The following is a 25,056-nucleotide window of genomic DNA, read 5'->3' as shown; positions in this document are numbered from 1 at the left end:
AAAAGAAAGACCAACTGAGAAACAGGGTTTTCATCTCTTTCCAATGATGGTGAAGTTATCTCATTTGCTCAGCAGAGGGTGGCACAAGAGGAAACATTTCAACAAGCGCCCACAAGGAATACGCAAGATGAGGAGGTGAATTGTATAGTGTATAACCTTTCTGACCATATTTTGACTGAAGCATAACTATCTGTTCTGAATAAGAGACTCATTTGTATTCCCTCTGTACAATCAGAGGTGAGTGATGTTCTGATTGATCTAAGACGTTTCTGTTGGAATTTGACTTTAAAACTAATGTTTAATGACAATAATGATGTTATCAACAGACCGTGATTCAGGCAGCCAAGTGGTTTTGTTCCATCTATGCCTTTACATGTACAGCTTTTTATAAAAATATGTGAAAATGAGTTATGTGAATATATGCATGGAGAAAGGGCAAAGGGTTATTACAATTTTACAGCATCACAGCACCGAACCCTCAATGATTTAAAGGATAATCAGGCTATAAGCATCAGACCCTCTGATAAAGGAGGGTCTATAGTAGTCATGAATCACAAAGATTATAATTTGAGTATGCTTGCCATGCTGAATGAGGATACAACATATGTACAGATCAGCATGGAGAGGGTAAGATCTATTATTGATTATGTACATAGTGCTTTATATGAATTATTTATGGAAACTTCCATTGACCGTGACTTGACCGTGACTTGTTTGTTTTTTTGTATGTGACTGAACCTAAGATACCATTGATAAAGGGCCTTCCCATGGTTCTTAAATCTCTGACCAAACCACCCCTACATTTGATTGTGTCAGGGGAAGGATGGGCCACACAAACATGTTCTTTATATGTGGAAGTAAGCTTAAGGCAATGTTGGCTTCGGTCTCTGTTGTACTCAGGGACACTGAGCAATTTTAACTGACCTCTTCATGTTTTTGGAGAGTTGTGGTAATATAACAGGGTTTTTTCTTGTAACCCTTGATGTAGTGAATTTATTTACATGCATCCTGAATGAGCATGGCCTTGATACCATTAGAGAACTGCTGACACATAGAGGGGATTTCCACAGTAGTCAGGTTGACATTGTTTGCTGCTTCTTGGATTTGGTTCTAAACAATATATATATTTTTTGTATGGTGACTGCTTATATGCACAAAAATGGGGGGTGGCCATGGGCACCCCCTGTGCAAATTCATATGCAAATGCAGTAATGAACTCATGGGAGGAACAATTTGTGCTTAACAATAACAATATATACAGACCACACATTAGATTTTACTGTCATTTTGTGGAGGATGTTTTTATCTTGTGGGGAGGGGGCCAAGAAGAATTGTATGGTTTTCTTCACTACATTAACCATTCTACTGAATTTTTGAAGTTGAATATGTCCATGTCACAGAAAGGGAGAGATTTTTGGATGTACGATTAATGGTTAACCAAATGGGTCAGATAGATACCAATTTATTCCGAAAGGGATGTTGGAAAAATAGTTACTTGTCCTTTGAAAGTATGCACCCCAGGCATATATATAATGTAGTAAGAGGCCAATACATGAGAGCCTTTATGCTATGCACACAAGAGGAAGCATTTCATGAAAACATTGATGCATTGAGTCAACATTTTTTGAAAAGGGGCTATGAGAAGGACCTTCTTATACAGCATAAAGACAGGGTGGTCAAGGATAGAAAATCCATTGCTGCCCCATTCTTCTCTAGACATGCTTCTAGTGCCGATAAGGATAGGAGCTTTGTCAGTAAACTCAGATTTGGTTTGAAGTACACAAATGATGTAGGCTCTGTTTATAATCTTACATGAAAAAACTGGGGAATACTCACAATTAACAACAAGACAGTTGAAATAATTGGGAACAATCTCTCCTTTATGTACAAAAATTGTTTAAACTTGAAAAGACAACTGTGCACAGGGAATTGTAATACTAGGTCAAGTAACTTGCCATCTGCCAGACTTGATACATACAGTTGCAGGCATTGCAGAGCCTGTACATATATTTCACAGGAGCAAGTGTTTAAACATCCACGGATGAAATATATTTTTAGTCCTAGATTCTATGCAGATTGTAGTACAGCAAATGTGATTTACTTAGCCACATGCAAGTCCTGCACAGGATTCTATGTTGGTAAGACCAACAAGAGAGTAAAAGATAGAATTTTTAGTCATTCTTATGAGATTAGGACTTGAAATATGAACAATGCACTAGCTAAACATATTAAAGAAAATGCTGGATATGAGTTTGTTTTTAGAGTACTACAAATAGTTCCATGTGGGTCACGGGGAGGGGTGATCTCACTAACTATACTGACACAGTAGAATGTAAATGGATCTTGAGGCTACAGGCTGATAAACATCCTGGTATTAATGCTTGTGTCTCTTTAAAACCTGTATTGAAAGGGTCTATGTCATTTAAACAAAAGCTTGAAATGTCGAGCGTCATATGGTCGAGACCATATGCTCGACATTTCATGTGTACGACGATTGACTTTTAACGGCGCCGTACATAGCAGAATGGGAGAATTTCCCTTTTCTGCACTGAAGTGCGGTCTCGGAGTTGGTATATTTAAGTAGGAGGGTGTGGGGGGCACAGGGGGGCTTGCCACCCTGCTCACACTGTTTAGGTATGTTTTTCTTTTTTTTTCTTTTTTTGTTACATATTCGAACTTCCAAATATCGACCATATGGTCTCGAGCATATGGTATTCGACATTTTGGAAGTTCAAATATTTAACATAGATCCTATTGTAAGGGAGGAAATTGGTTTAATGAAGTGATGAATTAACATAGCTGATTGAACGTCTAACTGTTTTTAAACTGAGTTGTGACTTTGTGTTTTTATGATCTGAAGAAGTGTTGGTTTTACAACGTAAAAGCGCTTATGTGGTCCATTTTTAAAAATAAATACTTTTACTGTGTGAAGTTGTGGTGCTTTGGACTTTAGTGTATTCCTCATTAATATCTTACTTTCTTTCATTCATTGCTGATCTTAGAATAAAGTGACAGTCATACAAGGGAACACACTGTAAGTACTCCTGAAAGGGGAAAACTTACCTATTTTAGGTCAGCTTTCTCTGTTGTGCAAAGGTCAGCATCAGAACATGAATATGTAAGGAAAACAGACAAGGTGAAATGGACAGTAAGTCAAGAAGTGGATTTCTTGTGTTCTTTTTTGCCTTCCACCACCAACAGTCAGTCACCCTCCAGGCAAAAGTAATTGTAGGAGCAAATAATGTTTCCCTTTTCATAAGTCAGAGGCATTTTGTGCCCTGCATCATCTTTCCTCTTGAAGGTCGAGTCACACTGCTTAATTAGTGACTGAAGTGCTGTATCTGTGTTTTGTGCTTCATCACAACACCTCAAGCGGCAGGGTTCTGCACTGCTTGATGAGCCGTAGCATCCAGGTCAACAAACCATAACACCCATCTTCAACTAATCTTGGCTATTGCACCACCCATCCTTTAACAGATAGCAGTCACACTGCAGGCCTGATTGCCAACCTTCCCTAAGATAGACTAGTAAACTTTGTCCACAGACTGTCATTTCTTATTCTTTAGTTTGGCACCTGCAGCACCCAGACTCAATGCCTGGACCCAGGTCATTGAGACTATGTTTGTAACCCATCCCTCTGCACCATGGAGCTGGCATAATGAAGTGGAAATTAATGTGGGATATGATAAATGATTGTCAGTGTGGCTCAGATAGAAATGGGAGGAACACATTGCTCAGATTAAGAAACATTGAAATGAAGAATAACAAGCCTCCTCACCCTTGTTGTGATATTTCCACTCGAAATGGCAAATGTAATTATGCCCACTTACAGTGCCAGTATGAGACACAAAAAATTTAAAATAGAGATGCACGGAAAGCCTAAAATTGCAAAACTGTAGATAGTGGCAGCCCAGAATGAAATCATGAGAGTCTTAGTAAAAGTAGTTTTAATTTTATTTATTTAACATTTGTTTACCAAGAAAGTCTGACTTGGAACAAAGCCAGTTTTCAGCGGATGCCCAGGGAGAAACGCTCCAGATGTATGACTTTGATATGTTTTATTGTGGATTTGTTTATAGGTTTAATTATAGTTAAAATTTCAGATTTTAATGGTATTGGTGTGTGTTAGTTAATTCCCATGTATTAATGGACTGAGTTACTCAAGTTAGATTTTTTTTCTTTTGATGTGCTCCTATTTGGTTTAGCTGGGCTATCAGAAATGAAGTAGGTAGATGTTTGTATGCTATTGGAAAGAAATGTTTATATGTTTTTTGTGAGCTTTACAACCATTGAGAGTACATGATTCTGTCTGACTTGGGTAGTTTGCCCTTTGATGGTCTGTTCCTCCAACATCATATATTATGGGGTATTCTTAAGGCCACTGGTATGTGCATTATTTTGTCTCATTCTCACGTATTTTTGCAATTACTCCTCTTTCTTTGTTTCTCTACTTCCTTCCATCTACTTTTTTTGACAATTTTTTATATCTTTCAACCTTGTGCCCAATGTAGAAATCATTAAATTCATAGAGATTGAGTGGAAAAGTTTTGAGGGCTTTTTTGTTCCTAGCATTCGGGTGTGTTATTAGAAGCTTTAAATTAGGTTTAAAAACTATGAGGGAAAAGTTTACGTATGAAAGAACACATGGTAATTGCTAACATGTGAAAAGAGGCTGCATTTTCCCTTGTTTTTGTTTGTTTTGGAGGGTAGGGAGTATACTGCAGATTTTAGATGTAGATTCCATAAATACAGTAGTTGTCCTTAATAGCATAGTTTGGTAATGAGTTGGCGTCAGGCGGTCAAAAAAAAAAAGGCAGAGGCAAAGTAGTGACATGGACTGAAGTTCACCTCACAGAGGTCATATAGAATGGAACAGAGGAAAGAAGTGACAGACTGTAATTTAGCTGAGGGTGATTAAAAGGTAATTGTTCACATTAAAATACACTTGTCGGAAGGGGCTACGTTTTCTTCAAAGCTGGCCTGCCACTCCATAAACACATGACTATCCAAGCCCTCAGCATACTCACATAATTGAAAATGGTCTGTCTTAATCTGAGCAATCGCCAAGCGACTCATCCATCCAGAAGAGTAGATTAGTTTAAGGACAGTCTGATAACCCAAAGAAGTATATTTATAAATCCCAGTAGGATAATGTAAAAAAAAAATCACTGAATTGAAATGTCATGCAGCCCCATATGTAAAAATGGGGAAAAAAGAATTGTGGATAGTTGGAATAAAGGTTGATGAAGTCTGAGGCTTCTTTTGATGTGTATGACACAGGAATTAAAAGGAAGTTCACATTCTCCACTAGGGCAGCAACAACTTTTGTGAAAGAGAAGATATGCTGAGAATCTGATTTGGATGCTGTCTAGCAGAGGTGTACCCCAAAGTTTTGGAATTGTACTCCAGGTTCCAAAATGTACCCCTGCACACATATACTTTCCTCTGTGTATCCTTCTTTTACCCCAGACAATACATGTTTTGGATAGCATACTTTTAGTTGCTGAGAAAAAAAAATCTCAAAATGGCATGATTTAGCAAAAGAAAACTCATTCAACCAACACAGCATTCTGAAATGAGTCATTTAATAAATGTATATCAAAATAAATATGCTAGTTTTTAATGAAAATTAAAGTACATCTTATCGCACAGAATTATTCTAAAATATGCGTATGCCTTTGTATGCATTGCATGTGACACTCCCTGTACCCATGCAGCCTGCTACTGTGGCGGCATGGATACAGTGTCTTTATCAACATGCAGATGCCATTCTGGATTGAAAAAAATGGTCACTATTAAAGTATTCTTTCAAAGCAGTGCTTTAAACTGCATCTCAGAAGAGATAGACATGGACAGAAAAAAGATCACTTAGCAATGCAGAGGGAATACTTCAAGAAGAGAGGTAATCTTTATGAACTGATTTGAGTGCTAAAAAGAAAGGAGGCAGAGAGATTGAGAGGACAATTCAAGCTAAATGGATTAAGTGAGAGCTGCAAAACTGAATCATTTTATTATGAGCTCTAACATAGTTTAATTTCAGATTAAAATTTACCAGTCCTGATTTTTATTCATTTCATTCACAGATTGCAGAACAAGATGTAAAGTATTTAGAAGATCTGCAAGATGAGTTTGACTTCAGATATAAAACACTACAGAATAGAGGTACTTATGTTCATTTTTACAGGAAATTACTGCTGAAGAAAATCACTGAATTTGGTGTTCAGCATTCATCCACTAATTAAATAACAAACATTGTTTTTTTTCTTATGTTTTTCATTCTCTTCTTGTCATAGACAGACACATTTTATTTCATCTGCAGCAGCAGATAATTTAGCTGATGTTTCTTTTGTTTTCTGCACCTCAGCTATTACTGATTTAATGGGATGACATAACTGAATATGACTGGCTAGAGCCATGTGAAGTGGTAGCTTTGAGTTCCTAAAGCTTAAGAAAAAAATGAACCTAATTAGAAACAAGATGAAAACAATTGGTATCAGTTGATGTTTCATTTGAAATTTTCCTGAACTCATTTCTAACATGGGTTAATATCACTACCCTGGCATCTAACGTGGTTGAGCTTTTAGCAATGGTAAGTAGTAATGAATGTTGCCTGCTTGTGCAGCATTTGATCCCTGGGGATCAAGCAACATTAAAAAAAATTAATGTTTACCATTGCTTCAGACATTATGATCCTACCTTTCATTTTGGGCATTTTTGGCAGAGACGAGTACCTTTTTTACATACTTTATAGTATAGTTTCAGTATTTCATTAGAAATAAATGTTCATGTTGTTGCAGTACTTGATAGAGAAAAAAATATGTTTTTGTGTAAAAATACTCTGAAATAACTATTCACCTCAGAATTTATTCTGGTAATTGTAATTTTTTCCCTATCATCATACGTCCCAGGGGATCTGTCCTCTTTCTGCACAGAGTTGTCCCATTTGTTCCACCAGGGACAAGAGCCAAGCATCGCCAGGCTAGGTTAAATGCATGCAAATTGAGAATGGAGCTAGGAACTAAACCTTATATTTAAGGGGTAAAATAAAACATTTCAAGGCTTTACTAGAAAAGCTCACCCATACTCTGCCACAACTTGCCGTGAGGGAAAGGTTAGTTTGTTTTTGCTTTCTTCTATTTTGTGTTGCTTTATTGCCGCCTTCTGTTTTGTATATTGTGATTCATTTTCTTTACACTTTGTTTTATTTGTATTCTGCTTTTAATTGAAAATGTTGTTTAAAGATAAGGTGGCTATGCAAACTGACACTGTTAAAAAATTCTTTAAATGCAAAAGTAGTTTTATGCCCATCATTCCACATAATGTAGAATGTTTTATGAAGTTATGCGAGAAAGATGTTTATCAATTCTTTGCAACAAATCAAAAAAGATGCAGTTATTTTAATATTACGGAGAATGAACAGAAGTCGCTCATTAAGCTAAAACATAGTGTTGATGTTACTATCAAGCCAGCTGATAAAGGTGGGGCCGTAGTGGTCTTAAACACTGCTGATTATGAAGCCACTATGACCTTGCTTCTTTCAGATAATAGTACTTATCAAATTGTCACAAATGAGTTTGTTAAAACTACTGGTAAAAATATACAAGAAGATCTTTATGATTTGTTAATGTGTGGTCAGATTAGTTGTGAAATTTATGAATATTTTTAATTGAGTTCCTTACAATTCTGATTATTAAGGGTCTACCTAAGATACACAAAAATGTTGTGCCGGTCCCTATGAGACCTACTGTATCCAGTGAGAGATGGAGTACATCTACCATCTCATCTTTTATAGAACACCTTTTAAGACCCATAGTTGATAAAGTTCCTAATATTCTTAAAGATTCTTATCAACTATTACATATTCTTAGAGAATTTAGGTTAGAGAAAGATATTACTAATTATTTATTAGTTACCATGGGTGTAAAAAATTTATTCACATGTATTCCAAATGAACTAGGAATCCAAGCTATACGAGAGATTTTGGTGTCTTGTTCCGGCTATAGTAATAGTAGACAAATCTTAATTAACCATTTAATGGACCTTGTACTTAATAATAATATTTTTATGTTTAAGGACAAGTATTATTTGCAGAAATGGGGGGTTGCCATGGGCACCCCCTGTGCAAATAGTTATGCAAATCTTGTTGTCCATCAATGGGAGTTGAACTTTTTGTTCAAACATAGACAGTATAGTAATGTTAAACTATACAAAAGATTTGTGGATGACGTCTTTATTATTTGGGAAGGAAATGATGTTGATTTTAATGATTTCATTAAAGATTTAGAGACTACTAGTTTTTTTTTTAGGTTTACTGTAGAAGCCTCACAAGATCAAGTTCATTTCTTGGATTTATCCTTGAAACTTAATAATAAAGGAACAATTAATACCTCTCTCTATAGAAAACCTACCTGGAGAAATACTTTATTGAAATATGAAAGTATGCATCCTAGACATACCTTCCCAGGGATAGTTAAAAGCCAACTTAATAGAATATCTAGAATTTGTCAAGAGAAGGATGTTTTCCTGTTAGAAGTTGAAAAATTAGAATTATTGTTTAAGGAAAGAGGTTACAATAATAAAATGATTACAAAATGTAAACAATAGATAACTGATGCTACATTGTCATCGTCTGATAATGTAGACAGTGGTACTAAGCAGGCTTCCTTGACAAAGAAGTCTATCAGTGGAAAGTTTACAGATAAATTATCATTTATTTTGAAGTATACTAGTGACATCATTTCCCTAAAGAAGTTAATCAGTAAAAACTGGAAAGTGTTAGTTATGGATCCCATCACTCGGTCCATTGTTGGTGAATATCCTAGATTTAGTTACAGGAATTGTAGTAATTTGAAACAACTACTATGTATAGAGAAAAGTAATATGCGAAATATTGTTAGACCTGTTCAGAGTGGAACTTATCCATGTGGCCATTGCCACATGAGTCCTTATATTTCCAAGAAGCAGATCTTTAAACATCCAGATGGTCTATATACTTTTACACCTATTAGTTACTCCAACTGTAATAGCACTAATCTCATATTCCTGGCAACTTGTGAAAACTGTGATGTATTCTACGTAGGCCTCACTAAAAGGAGGTTAAGGGATAGGGTATATAACCACCTTTATGACATCAAAAAAGGTAACGAACAAAATGCGTTAGCAAAACATATACAAGATAATAGAACACATAGTTTCAGTTTTATAGTTTTGCAATTGGTTGTTCCAAACCCTAGAGGAGGAGATAATATTAACCATCTGGCTTGTATGGAACTCAAGTGGATACTCTAAGAGCACACGTTATTCCAGACATTAATCAATTTATTTCTATTAAACCAGCATTAAATAATAGGAAACTTTAATGAATTTTGTATACATATTTATTACTGCACATTTAATGTTGCATAACTCATTGTTTTAACATTAATTGGGTATATAAAAACATTAACTAATAGATGTTATGTGATCCTATCTCGCCTACATTCTGTACTGATGGGCTCGGAGCCGATCCCTCGGCTCCGACTCGGCACGCTATGCTATAGAGCGAGGCCTCTTATTGGCTGAGCTATTTCTTATCCCAGGATGCACCACCACTAATCCCCCAGATCTCGTTTGCTGCTTACAAGCTAGGATGTGGTCTCAAACTTGGCTGGGCTAAGTACTGTTTATTCAGACTTTTCCTGTCAGAAATTTTGTTTACTTGAACCCAAAAGCTGTTTTAATAGCTATCGTTGTTGTACGAGTGTATTTGGAAATTTTTCTTGTGAGAATTGTGTTTTTCGTTTAGGGAAGGTTTCCCGTTTAAGTTAGAGGGGCCTTCCCCTATTCTAGCTAGCGTTTTGTGTTTTACTGGTCAAGTACCTGCTTAAGTTAGAGGGTCTTGACCCTCAATTTATGTGTTTTTGTGCTACTAGTTCGTGTACTGTTTTTGTGTAAAAAAAAAAAAAAAAAAAAAGCTTTAAACTTTCTTAGTTTTTCTGTGATTAATCTGTTTCCCTAGGTAGTCGAAATGTCTAAGGAACATAGACCCTCCAGGTTTAAAAAGTGCGCGAGGTGTGGTTATAAGATGTCCATAACGGACGACCACTCCTCGTGCGTTTATTGTTGAGGCGCCAAGCACCTACAAGAGTCATGCAGCGTGTGTCACGCCTTCTCATCAAGGGTCCTCCAGGAGAGGAAAAACAAATTAATCCTTAAGGGGTTAATTAAGCCATCCTTCGAGGAGGCTTTATCTTCTTCTCCCTCTCCTTCAAAAAAGAAAAAAGCGTCGGCTCCGACCAGTCTGTCGGAACCGACTGCCAAAAAACCTAGGCAGACTTCTCCATCGGCTCCACGGACTTCGGAGCCGAGGACGGAACAGTCTGCCTCGATGCCTCCAGTCTCGACCCCTCTGGTTTCGGAGCCGAGGACTGGGGCATCGAGAGGCGGGTCACCTTCATCGGCTCCACTGATATTGGAGCCGATGAGGGTTGCCGGCTCAGACTCTTCCCCTTCGTCGCCGAAGTCCTCATCGGCACCGAGGGAAATTGCCTTGAGACCTCCCTCGGAACCTATAATTATAGAATCCATTTGGAGCCGGTCCCCTAGTCCTATGGAGCCGATGGAGAAATCGGTTCGGACCCGATCGGTATCGTCCAGATCCTCCAAGATGTCTGATTCGGACATCGACAGGGTGCTCCTAAGACTCTTCCAGTCTCCGGTGTTCCAAAAGTTAGTTTCGGCTCCAGCCCATTCGGCTTCGGAGCCGATGGTCCACCCTGCTACTATGGTTCCTCCTCCAACAGCCTCGGCACCGTTGGAGCCGGTGCTGGTGGAACCGGTGGAGGTTTTAGGGTTGGGCCCGACCCTTACTCCAACTCCGGCTCTTGAGTCGGAGTTCGGTACGCGGACTTCTTCCGTCGGCCCCGGGGGGGATGCTTCGGGACTGATGTTTTCGGTCCCAAGTCTTCCTCTCGGTGCGTCGGCTGCGGGAGTGCCGTCTACCGTCGTGGCCACGGAGGTGGGACCCTCCCAGGATTCTGGTGGTCCCGCCTTCAAGGCTATGAGGAGTGCGTTAGCCAAATCATCTTTGGCTACCTCCACGGTCTCCCCAGCTCCTTCCCTGCATACTGAGACTGGGTCTTTGGCAGTCCCCCTGTCCTTAGACAGCGGAGCCCCGGGGCCTGAGGTTACCCCCACTGGGGTTTCCCCTCCTCCTGGAGGTCCTTCTGAAGCTTCTTCGGAAGAACCCCCAGGAAAAGATCGTGCAAGAGGAAGCATGTTGACTCCCCTGATGAGTCTCTTACATCAGACACTGATCTCGATGATGCAGAAGGGTCCCCTAAGTCGTCCTCAGATGATGTCTCCTTTGCAGACATCCTGGAAGCCCTTAAACAATGAGGTGGCTGGCAGTCCAAACCCCCTTCTGCTGATGAGTCGGTGTTCCTTAAGGCCTTCGGGGCTCAGCCCTCCACCTCCTGGGTGTCTCCGCCCTTCGACGAGCTCTTGGATTTGATCTGTCGAAGGGCGTGGGAACACCCAGACTCTGTGGAACCGGTGCCTGCTCGTCCTAATAAGTTCCTCTCAGCACCCCCTGAAAAAGAGTTCCTAACTAAAGGTGTGGCTGTAGATGCTTTGGTGGTGGCATCTGCTACCCAGCAAGATGTAGCAGAGGCTTCGACGTCCGTCCATCCTCCTAATAAGGAGTCTAGGAGCATGGATCGGTACTGAATCGGTACGGCCTTTACATTAAGGTCCTTGAACTACCTTACGCACTTTACCAGATTTCAGAGGGATCTGATTAAAGAACTTTCCGATACCCTCTTGGGTAACCTGCCTGAGGAGCTGGCCCAGACGGTTGGCTCTCAGCTGGCTACACTGTCGTCCATTTCAAAATCGTCCATGAGGCTCATTTCTTATGCGGCCGAAGGGGCGAGTAGAGTGGCGGGTACAGGCATTGCTCTACGGAGACAAGTCTGGCTCCGCCTGTGTCATTTCGCGGAGGCCTTTAAGTCTTCCTTTGCCGACGCCCCCTTTGATGGGTCCTCCCTGTTTGGACCCAAGGTAAAGGACACACTGACCCGCTGCGAGCAGGAGGGTAAGACTTTGACTGCCGTAGGGGCACGATTTTCCACTCCCTTTCGGCCTTATCCCAAGGCTAAAAGAGGAGGGAAAATGTGGTTCCGTAGATCTCAGAAGCCTTACCCCTCTCAGCAGGATGATCCCCCTTCCAGAGGCAGGAGAGGGGGAAATTCTTCCGGAAGACGCCGTCCCAGAGGCGGCAGAGGCCCTCGCAACACTGGAGACCGCGAGTCCTTTCGTGGCTCTTCAGCCTTTCACAGTCCCTAAGGGATTGCCCGACTGTGCAGCTCCGGAGCCAGTCGGGGGTCGTTTTTCGAAGCACCTAAAAGCCTGGGAAGGTGTCACTCAGGACCGATGGGTGCTTCGGATTATCGCCGGAGGTTACACCATCCCTTTCTCTCATTCTCCACCTCAGTCCAAAAAAATCCCGGACCCGCCACCCAGTCAACGGGAAACTGCAGCCTCAGAAGTTTCAAAGCTGCTGCAAAAAGGAGTCATCCAACCGGTTCCCGCAGACCAGATCGGATTAGGGACATACTCAAGATTCTTTTTGGTGCCAAAAAAGACCGGGGACTTGAGACCCATTTTGGACCTCAGTATTCTAAACCGTTCAGTCAGAAAGTCCAAGTTCCGAATGGTCACCCTACAAACCATTCTCCCATTGCTGGAGAAAGGTGTTTGGATGTGCTCCATAGATCTCAAGGATGCTTATTACCATATTATGGTACATCAAGCGTCCAGGAGACATCTGCGCTTCAGCCTAGGAGGCAGTCATTTTCAGTTCATGGCGCTGCCCTTTGGTCTCACCACAGCCCCCAGGGTGTTCACCAAGTGTTTGGCGGTCGTGACTGCTCACCTGAGAAGTCTAGGATTCCAGGTGTTTCCGTATCTAGACGACTGGCTCCTAACTGCCACCTCCAAGCATCTACTATTGCGGAGCCTACAAGCCACTATATCACTGGGAAATTCCCTTGGAATCACCTTCAATTGGCCAAAGTCTGTGTTGCTGCCATCTCAACGCATAAGATTCATAGGGGTAGAGATAGACTCAAACCGAATGCGGGTCTATCTACCTACAGACAGAATACAAACCATACAGTCTCAAGTTCGAGCCTTACTTCCCAGATCCAAAGCCCCAGCCAGAATGGTCCTGCAACTATTGGGATCCATGTCCGCCACGGTTCTTCTAGTTCCCCTTGCAAGGTTGCACATGAGAATTCTCCAGTGGCTTCTTTCAGCTCAGTGGTCCTTTCAGGAACTCCCTCTCAGTCACCTCATATGGATCACGGAAACCTGCAAACGGGACCTTTGCTGGTGGCTAGTGCCCTCCAATTTGGATCAGGGACGACCCTTTGTTCCACCTCCTCCTGCGGCCACTTTGACCACGGACGCCTCCCAGATGGGGTGGGGGGGCATTCCCTGGGCAGGTCAGTCCAAGGCAAATGGCACCCAAAAGAGACCCTACTTCATATCAACATTCTAGAAATGAGGGCGGTGCTTCTGTCCCTTCAAGCCCTTCACGATTACCTCCCTCAGGGCGTGATTGCCGTTCACTCAGACAACATGTCAGTTGTCTGGTACTTGAACAAACAGGGAGGGACCAGATCCTATCCTCTTTGCAGAGAAGCCATGAGGGTTTGGGAATGGGCAGTGTTGACCAAACGCTTCCTAGTGGCTACTCATATCCCAGGCAAGTCCAATGTGATAGCCGAGAGACTGAGCAGAACCATCCTCTCTCCTCACGAATGGTCTCTGAACATCACGGTGGCAAATCAGATTTTCAACAAATGGGGAGTTCCGTGTTGCGACCTCTTCGCGACTCCTCTAAATGCGAAGTGCAAAAAGTTCTTCTCCCTCACCCCGGCTCCGGGGAAGAGCCCCATGGACGCACTAGCCCATCCTTGGCCCACGGCTTGCTTTATGCCTTCCCTCCAGTTCCTCTCCTTCCCAGGATGATCCAAAAGGCATCTCTCTTGGGGAGCAAAATGATCTTAGTTGCTCCTTACTGGCCTCGTCAAGTATGGTTCCCATATCTTCGGAAGCATGCTCTGGAAGGTCCATGGTTCCTGGATCAGATCCCAGACCTTTTGGTTCATCAGTCGGGACTATTTCACCAGTCCCTTCACACCTTAAAATTGACAGCTTGGCTCCTCCTCTTCCGACTATAGTCAGGAGTCATACATTGGATCCAGAAGTGGTACACATCTTATCTTCGGCCCACAAGTCTGCTACAAAGAAATTGTATTCTAGCAAATGGAAAAGATTTGCTGTTTGGGCTCAACTCCGGGGCCTGGATCCCATCACTATTCCCGTATCAGAGGTACTAAAATTTTTAACTTCTCTTTTCAATCAAGGCTCTTCAGTCTCTACCATCAAGGTTCAATTGGCAGCTATTTCCAATTTTCATGAATCTATAAACCCACCTTTAATGAGCAACAGATTGTGTAAGACCTTCTTGAAAGGTGCTGCGCTTTTAAGACCTCCGATTTCTCATCCTGCTCCTCCATGGGATCTCGATGTGGTGTTACGCGCCTTAACTTCCTTCCCCTTCGAACCGGCAGCGACATGTGATCTAAAATTTCTATCGTGGAAGACTGCTTTTCTGGTGGCGATCACTTCTGCCAGAAGGGTTTCAGAGCTTCAAGCTTTGTCTGTGAAACCTCCGTACTTAGTTTTTCACAAAGACAGAGTATCTCTCAGGCCAAATTCTTCTTTTGTCCCTAAAGTTTGTTCCAGTTTCTGCCTACAACAATCATTAGAACTTCCAGTCTTCTTTCCGAAATTTTCTAACAAAGCGGAATTCATATTCCACACATTAGATGTCCACAGGCAGTTGCGTTTTTATTTAGACAGGACCAAACAAACAAGGAAAACAGATCAGTTGTTTGTATCCTTTGCAAACAATAAATTGGGCAAAGCTGTCACAAAGGTCACTATTGCCAAATGGATCAGGGACTGTATTACTCAAGCTTATTCTTATTCTAACAAAGAGCTTACCACCTCTGTCAAAGCTCATTCTACAAGGGCTATGGCTACTTCGATAGCATTTCATTCTAAGCTTGCCATTAGTGACATTTGTGCTGCGGCTACATGGTCTTCCCCGCACACCTTCATTTCCCACTACAAATTGGATGTGGCATCTAGAGGACGAGCTTCATTTGGTTCCACAGTGCTCAGGAGTGTTTTCCAATGAGCCACCCAGGATTTAGGTGCTAGGGACGCTGTCCCATCAGTACAGAATGTAGGCGAGATAGGATCACATAACATCTTTTAGTTATGTACTTACCATAACTTTAGATGTTTGGGATCCATCTCGCCTACATTCCCAATAACCCACCCTCCTTCCCCCTTCCTTGGAGATCAGAGGATATCAGAAGGTCCGAATCCTGTTGTTTCATCTTGAAACATCTAACAATGTTATATAAACAAGTTGTGCATGTGTGCATGAATGCGGACAAACAAGATCTGGGGGATTAGTGGTGGTGCATCCTGGGATAAGAAATAGCTCAGCCAATAAGAGGCCTCGCTCTATAGCATAGCGTGCCGAGTCGGAGCCGAGGGATCGGCTCCGAGCCCATCAGTACAGAATGTAGGCGAGATGGATCCCAAACATCTAAAGTTATGGTAAGTACATAACTAAAAGTTTTTGCTTTTTATATATTATATTTCATTCTTGTTTTATAATTTTGATGGTAATATTTGCATTTTATATATAGTAATATTTCAAAATATTTGTTTGTATGATTTTTAACTATGTATATGTTAATAGGAATACATTATCATATAGGTTACATAAATATATATATTCAGTTTATTTATAGTATTTTTTGATTTTTTGATTTTGTAACAAACTATATATTCTTTGATGGTTTTATTCATCAGTATAAAAAAAAATGTTATTTATGAAGGTTTTAATGTATATGAAATTTGCGATTTACCTTATCAATTCTCACAGTCAGGGTATTACTGTTTTTTATGTTTATGATTCTAGGTCATAAGTATTGTTTTAAAAAATATGTAACATGGTATAATGAATGACAGTTCGATGGAAATATAAGGTGTTTCTTAACACCTCTAAATGATGTTTTAAAAGATCTTATATGTAACATTTTCATACTCTGTATTATGTGTTTTAAATATAACTGCAAAAACTTATGTTGGAATGGGCATCAAACATTCTAAATAGTAAGGAGTACTTTTAGCATTTAATTAACTATTCATTTAGTTAGTTAATTAATTGATTGTTTGGTTTTACCGCCAAAACATTTTATATAAAATAAGAGCTCTTTTTATTTTAATTACATCTGAAGAAGCGTAGTTATCCTACGCGAAAACGCTCATTTTACTCTTTGGTTTGCAAATAAAGATGGTTTTATGCTACAACGGAGGTTTATTTAAAAGTGGTGATTCCTTCTGTATCTGCTTTCATTCTGCTTTTAATTGTATATTTAAACCAGGAAAGAGACCACAGTGGTGTCTCTTGTGAGTCACACAGAAATTCAATTTCCCCACCCTCCTACCCTTGTGCTGTTGTGTTCTTAAACCCAGCTGTCTTTCTAGTTATCTGCCCCTTCTGTTAATTTGACCACATATTGTCTACCCTCTTCTCTTTCATTGGCTGTTGTGAGTAAGCACAACATTATCATTTTGTCACATCACTCCCTTTCAGCTAATTAAATTTATTGGCCATCTCACTGTATTCCATAGAACCAGAATAAAAAGTGCCCACCCCTTCCAGACTGTTTTGTTCTTTTAAAATTAGTGGCTGTCCACTTAGATAGCTAAAGCTTACGTTACCCCCTCCTTCATAGTTAACTGCTTAGTGGACACTGCAGCTCTTAGGGTATTAACTCATTTTCCTTCTTACCTTTAAAATTTGCAACTTCTACTCCAAGAACACTAATTACTGTTGAGCTCACACTCCGCCTCTCAGTAGTCATCTTGGGAATAGTGCTTCTGTTTTGCTCCTGATGAGAGAAGGAGCAGTAAGTGCCAGTTCAAAATTTGTGCTTATATTTTGCTGCTGGGGAGAGAAGAAGCAGAGTACATAAAATGTTCTTTGTGTTTCACTGTTGCAGTCATCACTTGTGGGTTATCCCTGCTGGGTAGCCCTTGGCCGGCCCGAATTCTAGAGTAAAGAATTTCCCTCCTGCGTCAGCTGTCTGGAGACTGAGGCTGATGTCAGGTCATCAGGGTTATAAAAAGAGGCAGCTAATGGCATTACATCAGTCTTTCTTGCCGTGGAGCCTGAAGCAGAAGCAGTTTTGCGAGTGCATCGGTGGGCCATTGCCAGAGTGAGGGAATAACCATCTAAAGCTAAGTACCCTGTTGAGGAACCTTTTCTTGCTTTTATCCGATGTCAGAGAAAGTCAATAATTGTTTCAATTGTGGAAAACAGATCCCACACTGAGACTTCCATACCCTCTGCATCACCTGCCTAGGCCCAGACTACGACGTCCATGGTTTAACACCAGAACTATTAGGAGAAGAGTGGATATTGTAGCTAGACATTTTAGCGACTCTTTTTCTCACAGCAAAATGGCGTTGGTCGGTCAGGCAACTGTTGATTTACCTAGAAAAAAGAAAGATAAAAAAAAGGATAGTTTCAGAAAGTTAGGCCCACGGACGACTCTGGTCCGAAATCAGCTAGCCTTCCTCCCAGTACAGTTCCTGAATTCAGTGAGGTGCCTTCATAGCCCCTGATGCCAGCTGATGAACCATCGCAGGCCTCTACCGAGACCCATTTGGAGTCCTGTACTACGCCAGATCCACCTTCTCCTGCCAGTACGTTGACCTTCAGTCATGCGGTTGGGTTCGGAGCCACATCGCAGGCATTGGCTTCAGCAGAGACAATACCAATGACCGACACCAGGCAGAGGCTGATGACCACGCCGTCGGTTAGACTAATTTTGTACAAGGCCTCAGAATCCACCAGGCCCTAGACCAAGACTACACCAAAAAAGACCCCCTCCCAGGGACCCAGCCACCAATCTCCTTCCTCCCAGCCTGCTACACAGTTGCAGCAGCTTCTCATAGTTTCATAGGTGTGTACTAGGATAATGGCTCTGGATCTTTTACAAGCCTAGCCCCCACAAAATTGCCCAGGCACCATGCCACCCGATGTTAGTTCACAGTGCCCCTATCCGGTAGGGCAACTGGAGTGATCCATGGGGTGATCATTGTTACCCATCCACTCTTCAAGATTTCTCTTGAAGAGGGCCAGCGAGGTGCTCTGCTTGACATGAATGGGAAGCTTATCCCAGAGTATGGGCATCTTAGGGAGATGAACCTGTCCCTCCAGCGTGTTCTGTTAATTGTAATAATGAGGTTGTGATCTCTGGAGTGTGTGGCGCAGGGTGATTGGGATTTTTTTAGGTGTTGCATTTCAAGTAGGGCTGGGTCAGACATGGCTTTGTAAGTCAAGCAGAGATCAATTCTAAGTAGACGATAAGAGACTGAGAACAGTTGAAGTTTCTTGAGTTTGTCCATGTAGGACATGTGTTTAAGGCCTATGATACTTTTTTGTGAGGTACTTTTGTGGCCTCTCCAGCTGTTGTAGGTGTCTGGTCAGGTACATATCAAACGGGGCATTATATTCGATTATTGGTCTAATAAGGGATGAGTAGAGAGGGATGATGACCTCTTTCTTCCTGGATGAGAAACCTTTGGTTATAAGATGTGCCACGTAGAAGTACTTTCTGACCACAGTGACAGTGTGATGGTCGAAAGTGAGGTGGCTGTTGACCTGGGTGCCCAGATCTCTCATGGCCCCTTCAGTGTTCAGTGAGCTGCCATCAATGTGGTAATTCGTGGGAACGGAGTTTTTTCCAAAGGGGATGATAATGCATTTTTTGGCATTAAGCTTCAGGCCATGGTTCCGACTTCAGTCATTGTTCTCAGAGAGGCCCTTTTGTAGGATGTCTACATCACTTGGGGAGTTGATAATGACTCCTAGCTTGCAGTTATCAGTGAACTTAATCAGCCAGAGTCCTTCTGTGTTGACTTGGACTTCTGAGAAGTAGATGCCAAACAGAAGAGGGCCCAGGACCAATCCCTGTGGGACTCCACTCGTGACTGGTCGACAGTCTGACTTGGAATCTGCAATTTTCACTCTGTGGGTCCCTGGGTCTGTCTGTGAGACAATTTGCAACCCACCTAGTGATGTAAGGATTGATGCCTAGTTTGCTGAGTTTATCAATGATACCGGAGTGGGGAATGGTATCAAATGCCTTGGCCAGGTGGAGGTAGGCCTCCACCTGGCCTACCCTCATCCACAGCCTTGGTGACTGCCTCGAAGAAGTCAACCAGGTTCAGCAAGCAAGATCTCCTCTTGACAAAGCCAAACGTGTGGGGTCAAGAGTTTGGAGATTGCCTATATCTTTGTTAAGCAGGTCCATGATGATGCACTCCATAGCTTTGCTTACCAGACTCATCAGGCTAATGGGGTGATAGTTGCCAGGGTCTGTAGTTGTTCAACTTTTATGGAGCGGGTTGACTGTAGCAGTGAGCCATTTGTTAGGGACACAGCCTGAGGTAAGGCTGTGATTGAAAAGGTCACACAGATGTGGTGCCAGTTTGTTTTGTAGCTCATGTAGGACACAGCCAGGGATATTATCAGGTCCCATGGATGCTATATTCTTGGCTTTGGATAATGCAGCTTTTACGTGTGCCGCAGAAATGGTGGGTACCAGGCTTTCTTCTGGTATTGTGATAGGGCCCTTGCGGGGAGAGGGGTAAAGTTGGCACTGAATCTGTCGGCCAGTATGTTGTCTATATCTGTTGGCTCAGCATAGGAAGTGCCATTGTGCAATAACTCAGAGCAAATCTGGGTATTACCTTGGAGGTGTTTGATATAGCTATAGAAGGCTTTGTGGTTGTTTTTGTGTCAGTCACAATTCTGCCTTCATAGCTGGCTTTAGAGGATTTGATAAGGGATCTCAGCTTTTTGTTGAGACTGATAAGGGATGTTTTCCAGTCTTGTGACTTCATTTTTTTCTGCAACAGTTTCTTCCTTCTGTTGTAGAGTTTATTGATGATTGGGGACCACCAGATTGGCTTCCTTTTTTTGGAGGAGAGCATCTTAGTTCTGTTTGGTATGGCAAAGTCCATGCATTTGTGTACATGCTCATACAGTGCATTGGTGTATGATTTGGCAGTCATGCAGCTATTTTCCATTGGCATGGGTGCTGAGAAGTTTGCCACCTTTAGGAGCCCAAAATTAGCTTTAGAGAAGTTTTTAGGTGGTCACCTTAGCAGGGGTTGTAGGTGAGATGGAGATTTCCATGGTGATCAGTTTGGGATTGGATTTAACCAGGGAGGAATTGACTATAGGTGTGGAGCAATTATCTCCCATGTTGGTGATAACCATGTCGAGGATGTTGCTTCCTGTAGTGGGGGTCAGAATGAGCTGGTCCAGGGCATTGGAACTGATAAATTCCAGAAAGTGTTGGCCCTGTACATTGGTACTTGAATAGTTTTCCCAGTTGATGGAAGGGTAGTAGAAGTCACCCAGTATGAGAGTATTGGGTTGGAGCTTGATGAATTCCAGGGTGCTTAGGAACTTGGGAGTGAGAGTCTAGGGACATGTCTGGGGTTCTGTAGCAGGCTATGACTTGTATTGCTGTCTTACCCAGTGTCAGTTGCACACTAGCCCAACGCTTCCTGGAATTCATCAGTTCCAGTGCCCTGGACCAACTCATTCTAACCCTCACTAGAGGAAGCAACATCTTTGACCTGGTTATTACTAACATGGGCGACAGCTGCTCTACATCAATAGTCAATCCTTCCCTGGTCAGATCCGACCATAAACTAATCACCATGGAAGTCCACATCTCACCCACACCTCCCACAAAGGTAACCACCTTGAAAAACTTCTCTAAAGCTGACTTTGGACTCCTAAAAACAGAGGTGGCTAACTTCACGGCACCCATGTCAATGGAAATAGTTGTATGACTGCCGAATCATACACCAATGCACTGTATGAACATGTATGTAAATGCATGGAACTAACCATACCCAAAAGAACCAAGACACTCTCCTCCAAAAAAAGGAAGCCAATCTGGTGGTCCCCTGCCATTAGTAAACTCTACAACAGAAGGAAGTAATTGCTGCAGAAAAAGGTGAAGTCTCAAGACTGGAAAAACTCCCTTATTAACCTCAACAAAAAGTTGAGATCCCTTAGCAAATCCTCTAAAGCCAGCTATGAAGGCAGAATTGCGGCAGACACTAAAAACAATCACAAAGCCTTAAATAGTTGTATCAAGAACCTCCACGGCAATACCCAAATTTGCTCTGAGTTACTGCACAGTGGTACCTGTTATACTGAGCCAACAGATGTTGCCAACATACTGGCCGACAGATTCAGTGCCAACTTTACCCCTCCCCCCAAGATGACCAATCACAATACTGGAAGAATGCCAGGCACTCAGCATTACTGTAGCATAGGTTAAAGTTGCATTGTCCAAGGCCAAGAATACAGCTTCCATGGGACCCGATAATATCCCTGGCTGTGTTCTACATGAACTACAAACTGAACTGGCACCACATCTGTGTGCCCTGTTCAGTCACAGGCTCACCTCAGGCTTTGTCTCTACTGAATGGCGCACTACTACATTCATCACTCTCCATAAAGGGAGAGCGACTACAGACCCTGGGAATTATCACCCCATTACCCTGATGAGTCTGATATGTAAAGCTATGGAGTACATCATCATGGACCTGATTAAAAAAGATATAGGACATTTCCAAACTCTAGACCCCACGCAGTTTGCCTTTGTGAAAGGGAGATTGTGCCTGCTCAACATGGTTGACTTTGAGTCAGTCACCAGGGCTGTGGATGAAGGTAAGGCAGTGCATACAGCCTACCTCGATCTGGACCCCACGCAGTTTGCCTTTGTGAAAGGGAGATTGTGCCTACTCAACATGGTTGACTTTGAGTCAGTCACCAGGGCTGTGGATGAAGGTAAGGCAGTGCATACAGCCTACCTCGATCTGGTCAAGGCCTTTGATACCATTCCTCACTCGGGAATTTTTGATAAACTCACCAAATTAGGGATCAACCCCTATATCACTAGGTGGGTTGCAAACTGGCTCACAGATAGAACACACAGTGTGAAAGTAGCGAACTCCAAGTCAGACTGCTGAGCAGTCATGAGTGGAGTCCCACAGGGATCGGTTCTTGGTCCTCTCCTGTTTGGCATCAATTTCTCAGAAGTCCAGGCCAACACAAAGGGACTCCGGCTAGCCAAGTTTGCAGACGACTGCAAGCTGGGAGCCGTTATTGACTCCCCAATTGATGCAGACATCCTACAGAAAGGTCTCACTGAGCCCAATGACTGGTGTCAAAACTATGGCCTTAAGCTTAACACCAAAAATGCATAGTCATCCTCCTTGAGTAAAAGCTCAGTTCCCACTAATTACCACATTGATGAGAGCCCACTGAACACTGAAGACGTTATAAGAGATCTGAGGACACAGGTTGACAGCAACCTCTCCTTCGACCACCACAGTGCCACTGTGGTCAGAAAGTCCTTCTCTGTGGCACATCTCATTACCAAGGGTTTTGCATCCAGGAAGAAAGAGGTCATCATCTCTCTCTCTCTACTCTTCCCTCATTAGACCAGTCATCGAGTATAATGCCCCATTTGGCAGGTACCAAACTAGACACCTGCAACAGCTGAAGAGGCCACAGAAGTACCTCACGAAGAGGATCCTAGGCATTAAACACATGTCCTACATGGACAGACTCAAAAGACTCCATCTATTCTCTGTCTCATATTGCCTACTTAGAGGTAATCTCTGCTTGACTTACAAAGCCATGTCTGACCCAGCTCTGTTAGAAATGCTACATCTAAAGAAATCCCAATCCCTCTGCACCACATGCTCCAGAGACCTCAACCACATTACCACAATCAACAGATCATGCTGGAGGGACAGGTTTGTCACCCAGAATCTGTCCATGCTCTGGAATAGACTTCCCATACATGTCAAGCAGAGCACCTTGCTGTCCCTCTTCAAGAGAAATCTTGATGAGTGGTTGGGTAATAGAAAGTTCACCCGGGGATCACTCCAGTGCCTCTACTTCATAGAGGCACTGGGAACTAATGTCGGGCGGCACAATGCCAGGGCACTTCTATGAGCTAGGATTGTAAAGGCTCCAGGGTCATTAGCCTAGTACACACCTATGAACATATGTAGTATCTCGGATGCATTATGCTGGGCTACCAGTCTAGAGGTGTGTGTATCCTTTAAGAATATGGAGACACCACCGCCTTTGGAGCTTCCGGCCGTATTCTGGGGCCAAAAGGTATGGAATGAGGTGTAGCCTGGGAGTGCAGGGTTGCTTTCTGCCTCTTTAAACCAGGTCTCTGTAACATCACGGATGTTGACATTCTCCATTTTGAGGAGAGCTTCGAGTGGGTGCATCTTGAGATTTAGACTTCTAGCATTAAACAGCATGACCTTCAGATTGCATTTGCTGGTGGCAAGAGCCTTGGCCAGTACCCGGAATCCCATGGGTGACAGATGCAGGCCATCTTTGCCAAAGCATTGAGGTCTGTCGATCATGTCGTCTCAGGCAGACAGATACTGGATCCCCTTAGACTGACACTAGAAACTTAACCAATTGAAGTCACTCATTTTCTACTCGTACTGTGGTAACATTCTGAGTGATGGCAGAATACTGCTCCAAGCTAGGGTTCTACCTGCCTGGGTCACATAATTAGAGTTCCATCACCTCTGTTTTCATGTAGTCCAGGGAGGTATGTCTCTGGTCATTCACACCCACATGGACAATGACTGAGTCATATTTGTACTTGTTGTGGAGTGACCTGAGTGCATGTGTTATGTGGCGGATCCTGGCACCTGATAGATAACTGACTGTCACCTTCTCCTTTTTCAGCCTAGTGCGTGGGGCATCTCAGAATGGCTGAAGATTTGATCACTCTAATTAGAGGAAATCAGCCTGCCCAAACCACCCCAGCTAAAATGAAGGACACTTCCCCTGAGGCTCTTTCTGACCAGGAGTCAGAGGGTTCAGAATTAGAAGAGTATAACACTGAAGGCCAGCCTTTTGCATCATTTGAGGATACTGATGCTGAAGACCCCATTCCTGCTGCCTCTCCTACTGAGGACCTCTGTTTCGGGGAAACTTTAAATTCCCTCAGGGAACATTTTCACTAGAAGGCACAGGATTACCCCCAGTCAAAGAAGAGACTGAGAGAAATTCTTGACCTAACACAGTATAAACCTCTGGCCATTCCCCCAATCCTGGTTGTGGTGGAGGATGTCTTTTTAGAATCTGCACTCACCCCAGACTCACTTCCCCCTGCCCCCAGGAAGCCATACAGATATTATAGGGTGCAATACACCCACAAGTATCTTTTTAAAAACCATACAGCTGATCCAGAGGTCATTACTCAGGGTCCTAAGGGCGCTAGGGCTAGCTCCTCTAAAAATCCCATTCCTACTGATAGAGAGCAGAACCTTAGACAGACTATGAAAGAAGGTCTGCGCTTTGGCTACCTTAGCCATTAGAGCTCTGAATTGTCAGTTCCATATGCTGAAATACCAGCAAAATGTTCTGGAATTATTAAAACAGAATATGTCCACCCTTCCATACAGCAGTGCTATTAGAGAACTAGCCGACCTTATACTTTCCAGCTCCCAGGTAGCCAAGCATTCCCTGAATTGTGGGTTTGATGCCTTAGAGGCTTCCAGCAGGGCTGCAGTTTCTGGCTGTGTGATCAGAAGGTATGCCTGGTTAAGGGAGCAACCTTTGCCTGACAAGTTAAAGTCCAAATTATTAGATGCTCCCATGGATAAGGACTAGCTATTTGGACCCAAAGCTGAGGAGGTTATAAAGAAAATGAAAGACAAGGTCGAGTCTATGCAGACTGTGAAGGATTTCTTGCAGGTACAGCCTCCCAGGTTCAGTAGGAACTTCCCCACAAAGCACTGGTCCTTTCCTGCCCAAATAAAACCTGTCCAGAGGAAGGGCCT

At 42.6% G+C, this 25,056-nt stretch overlaps 1 protein-coding gene across 3 annotated transcripts in view; it reads left to right on the top strand.

Annotated features, from left to right (window-relative positions):
* STAT4 (signal transducer and activator of transcription 4) overlaps window positions 1–25,056 on the top strand; it is a 3,571,511-nt gene that overhangs the window by 1,352,619 nt on the left and 2,193,836 nt on the right. For all 3 annotated transcript variants that reach the window (XM_044075198.1, XM_044075197.1, XM_044075196.1), the window contains one exon: window positions 6,084–6,162. In XM_044075198.1, coding sequence (XP_043931133.1) covers window positions 6,084–6,162 — 79 coding nt within the window. The remainder of the gene's footprint in view (window positions 1–6,083; window positions 6,163–25,056) is intronic.

This window comes from Protopterus annectens, chromosome 6.part0 (assembly GCF_019279795.1).
Source record: "Protopterus annectens isolate FY-2018-M chromosome 6.part0, PAN1.0, whole genome shotgun sequence".
Taxonomy (NCBI): domain Eukaryota; kingdom Metazoa; phylum Chordata; order Ceratodontiformes; family Protopteridae; genus Protopterus; species Protopterus annectens.
Note: the sequence above shows the minus strand (reverse complement) of the source record. Positions and strands in the feature narration are given on the sequence as shown.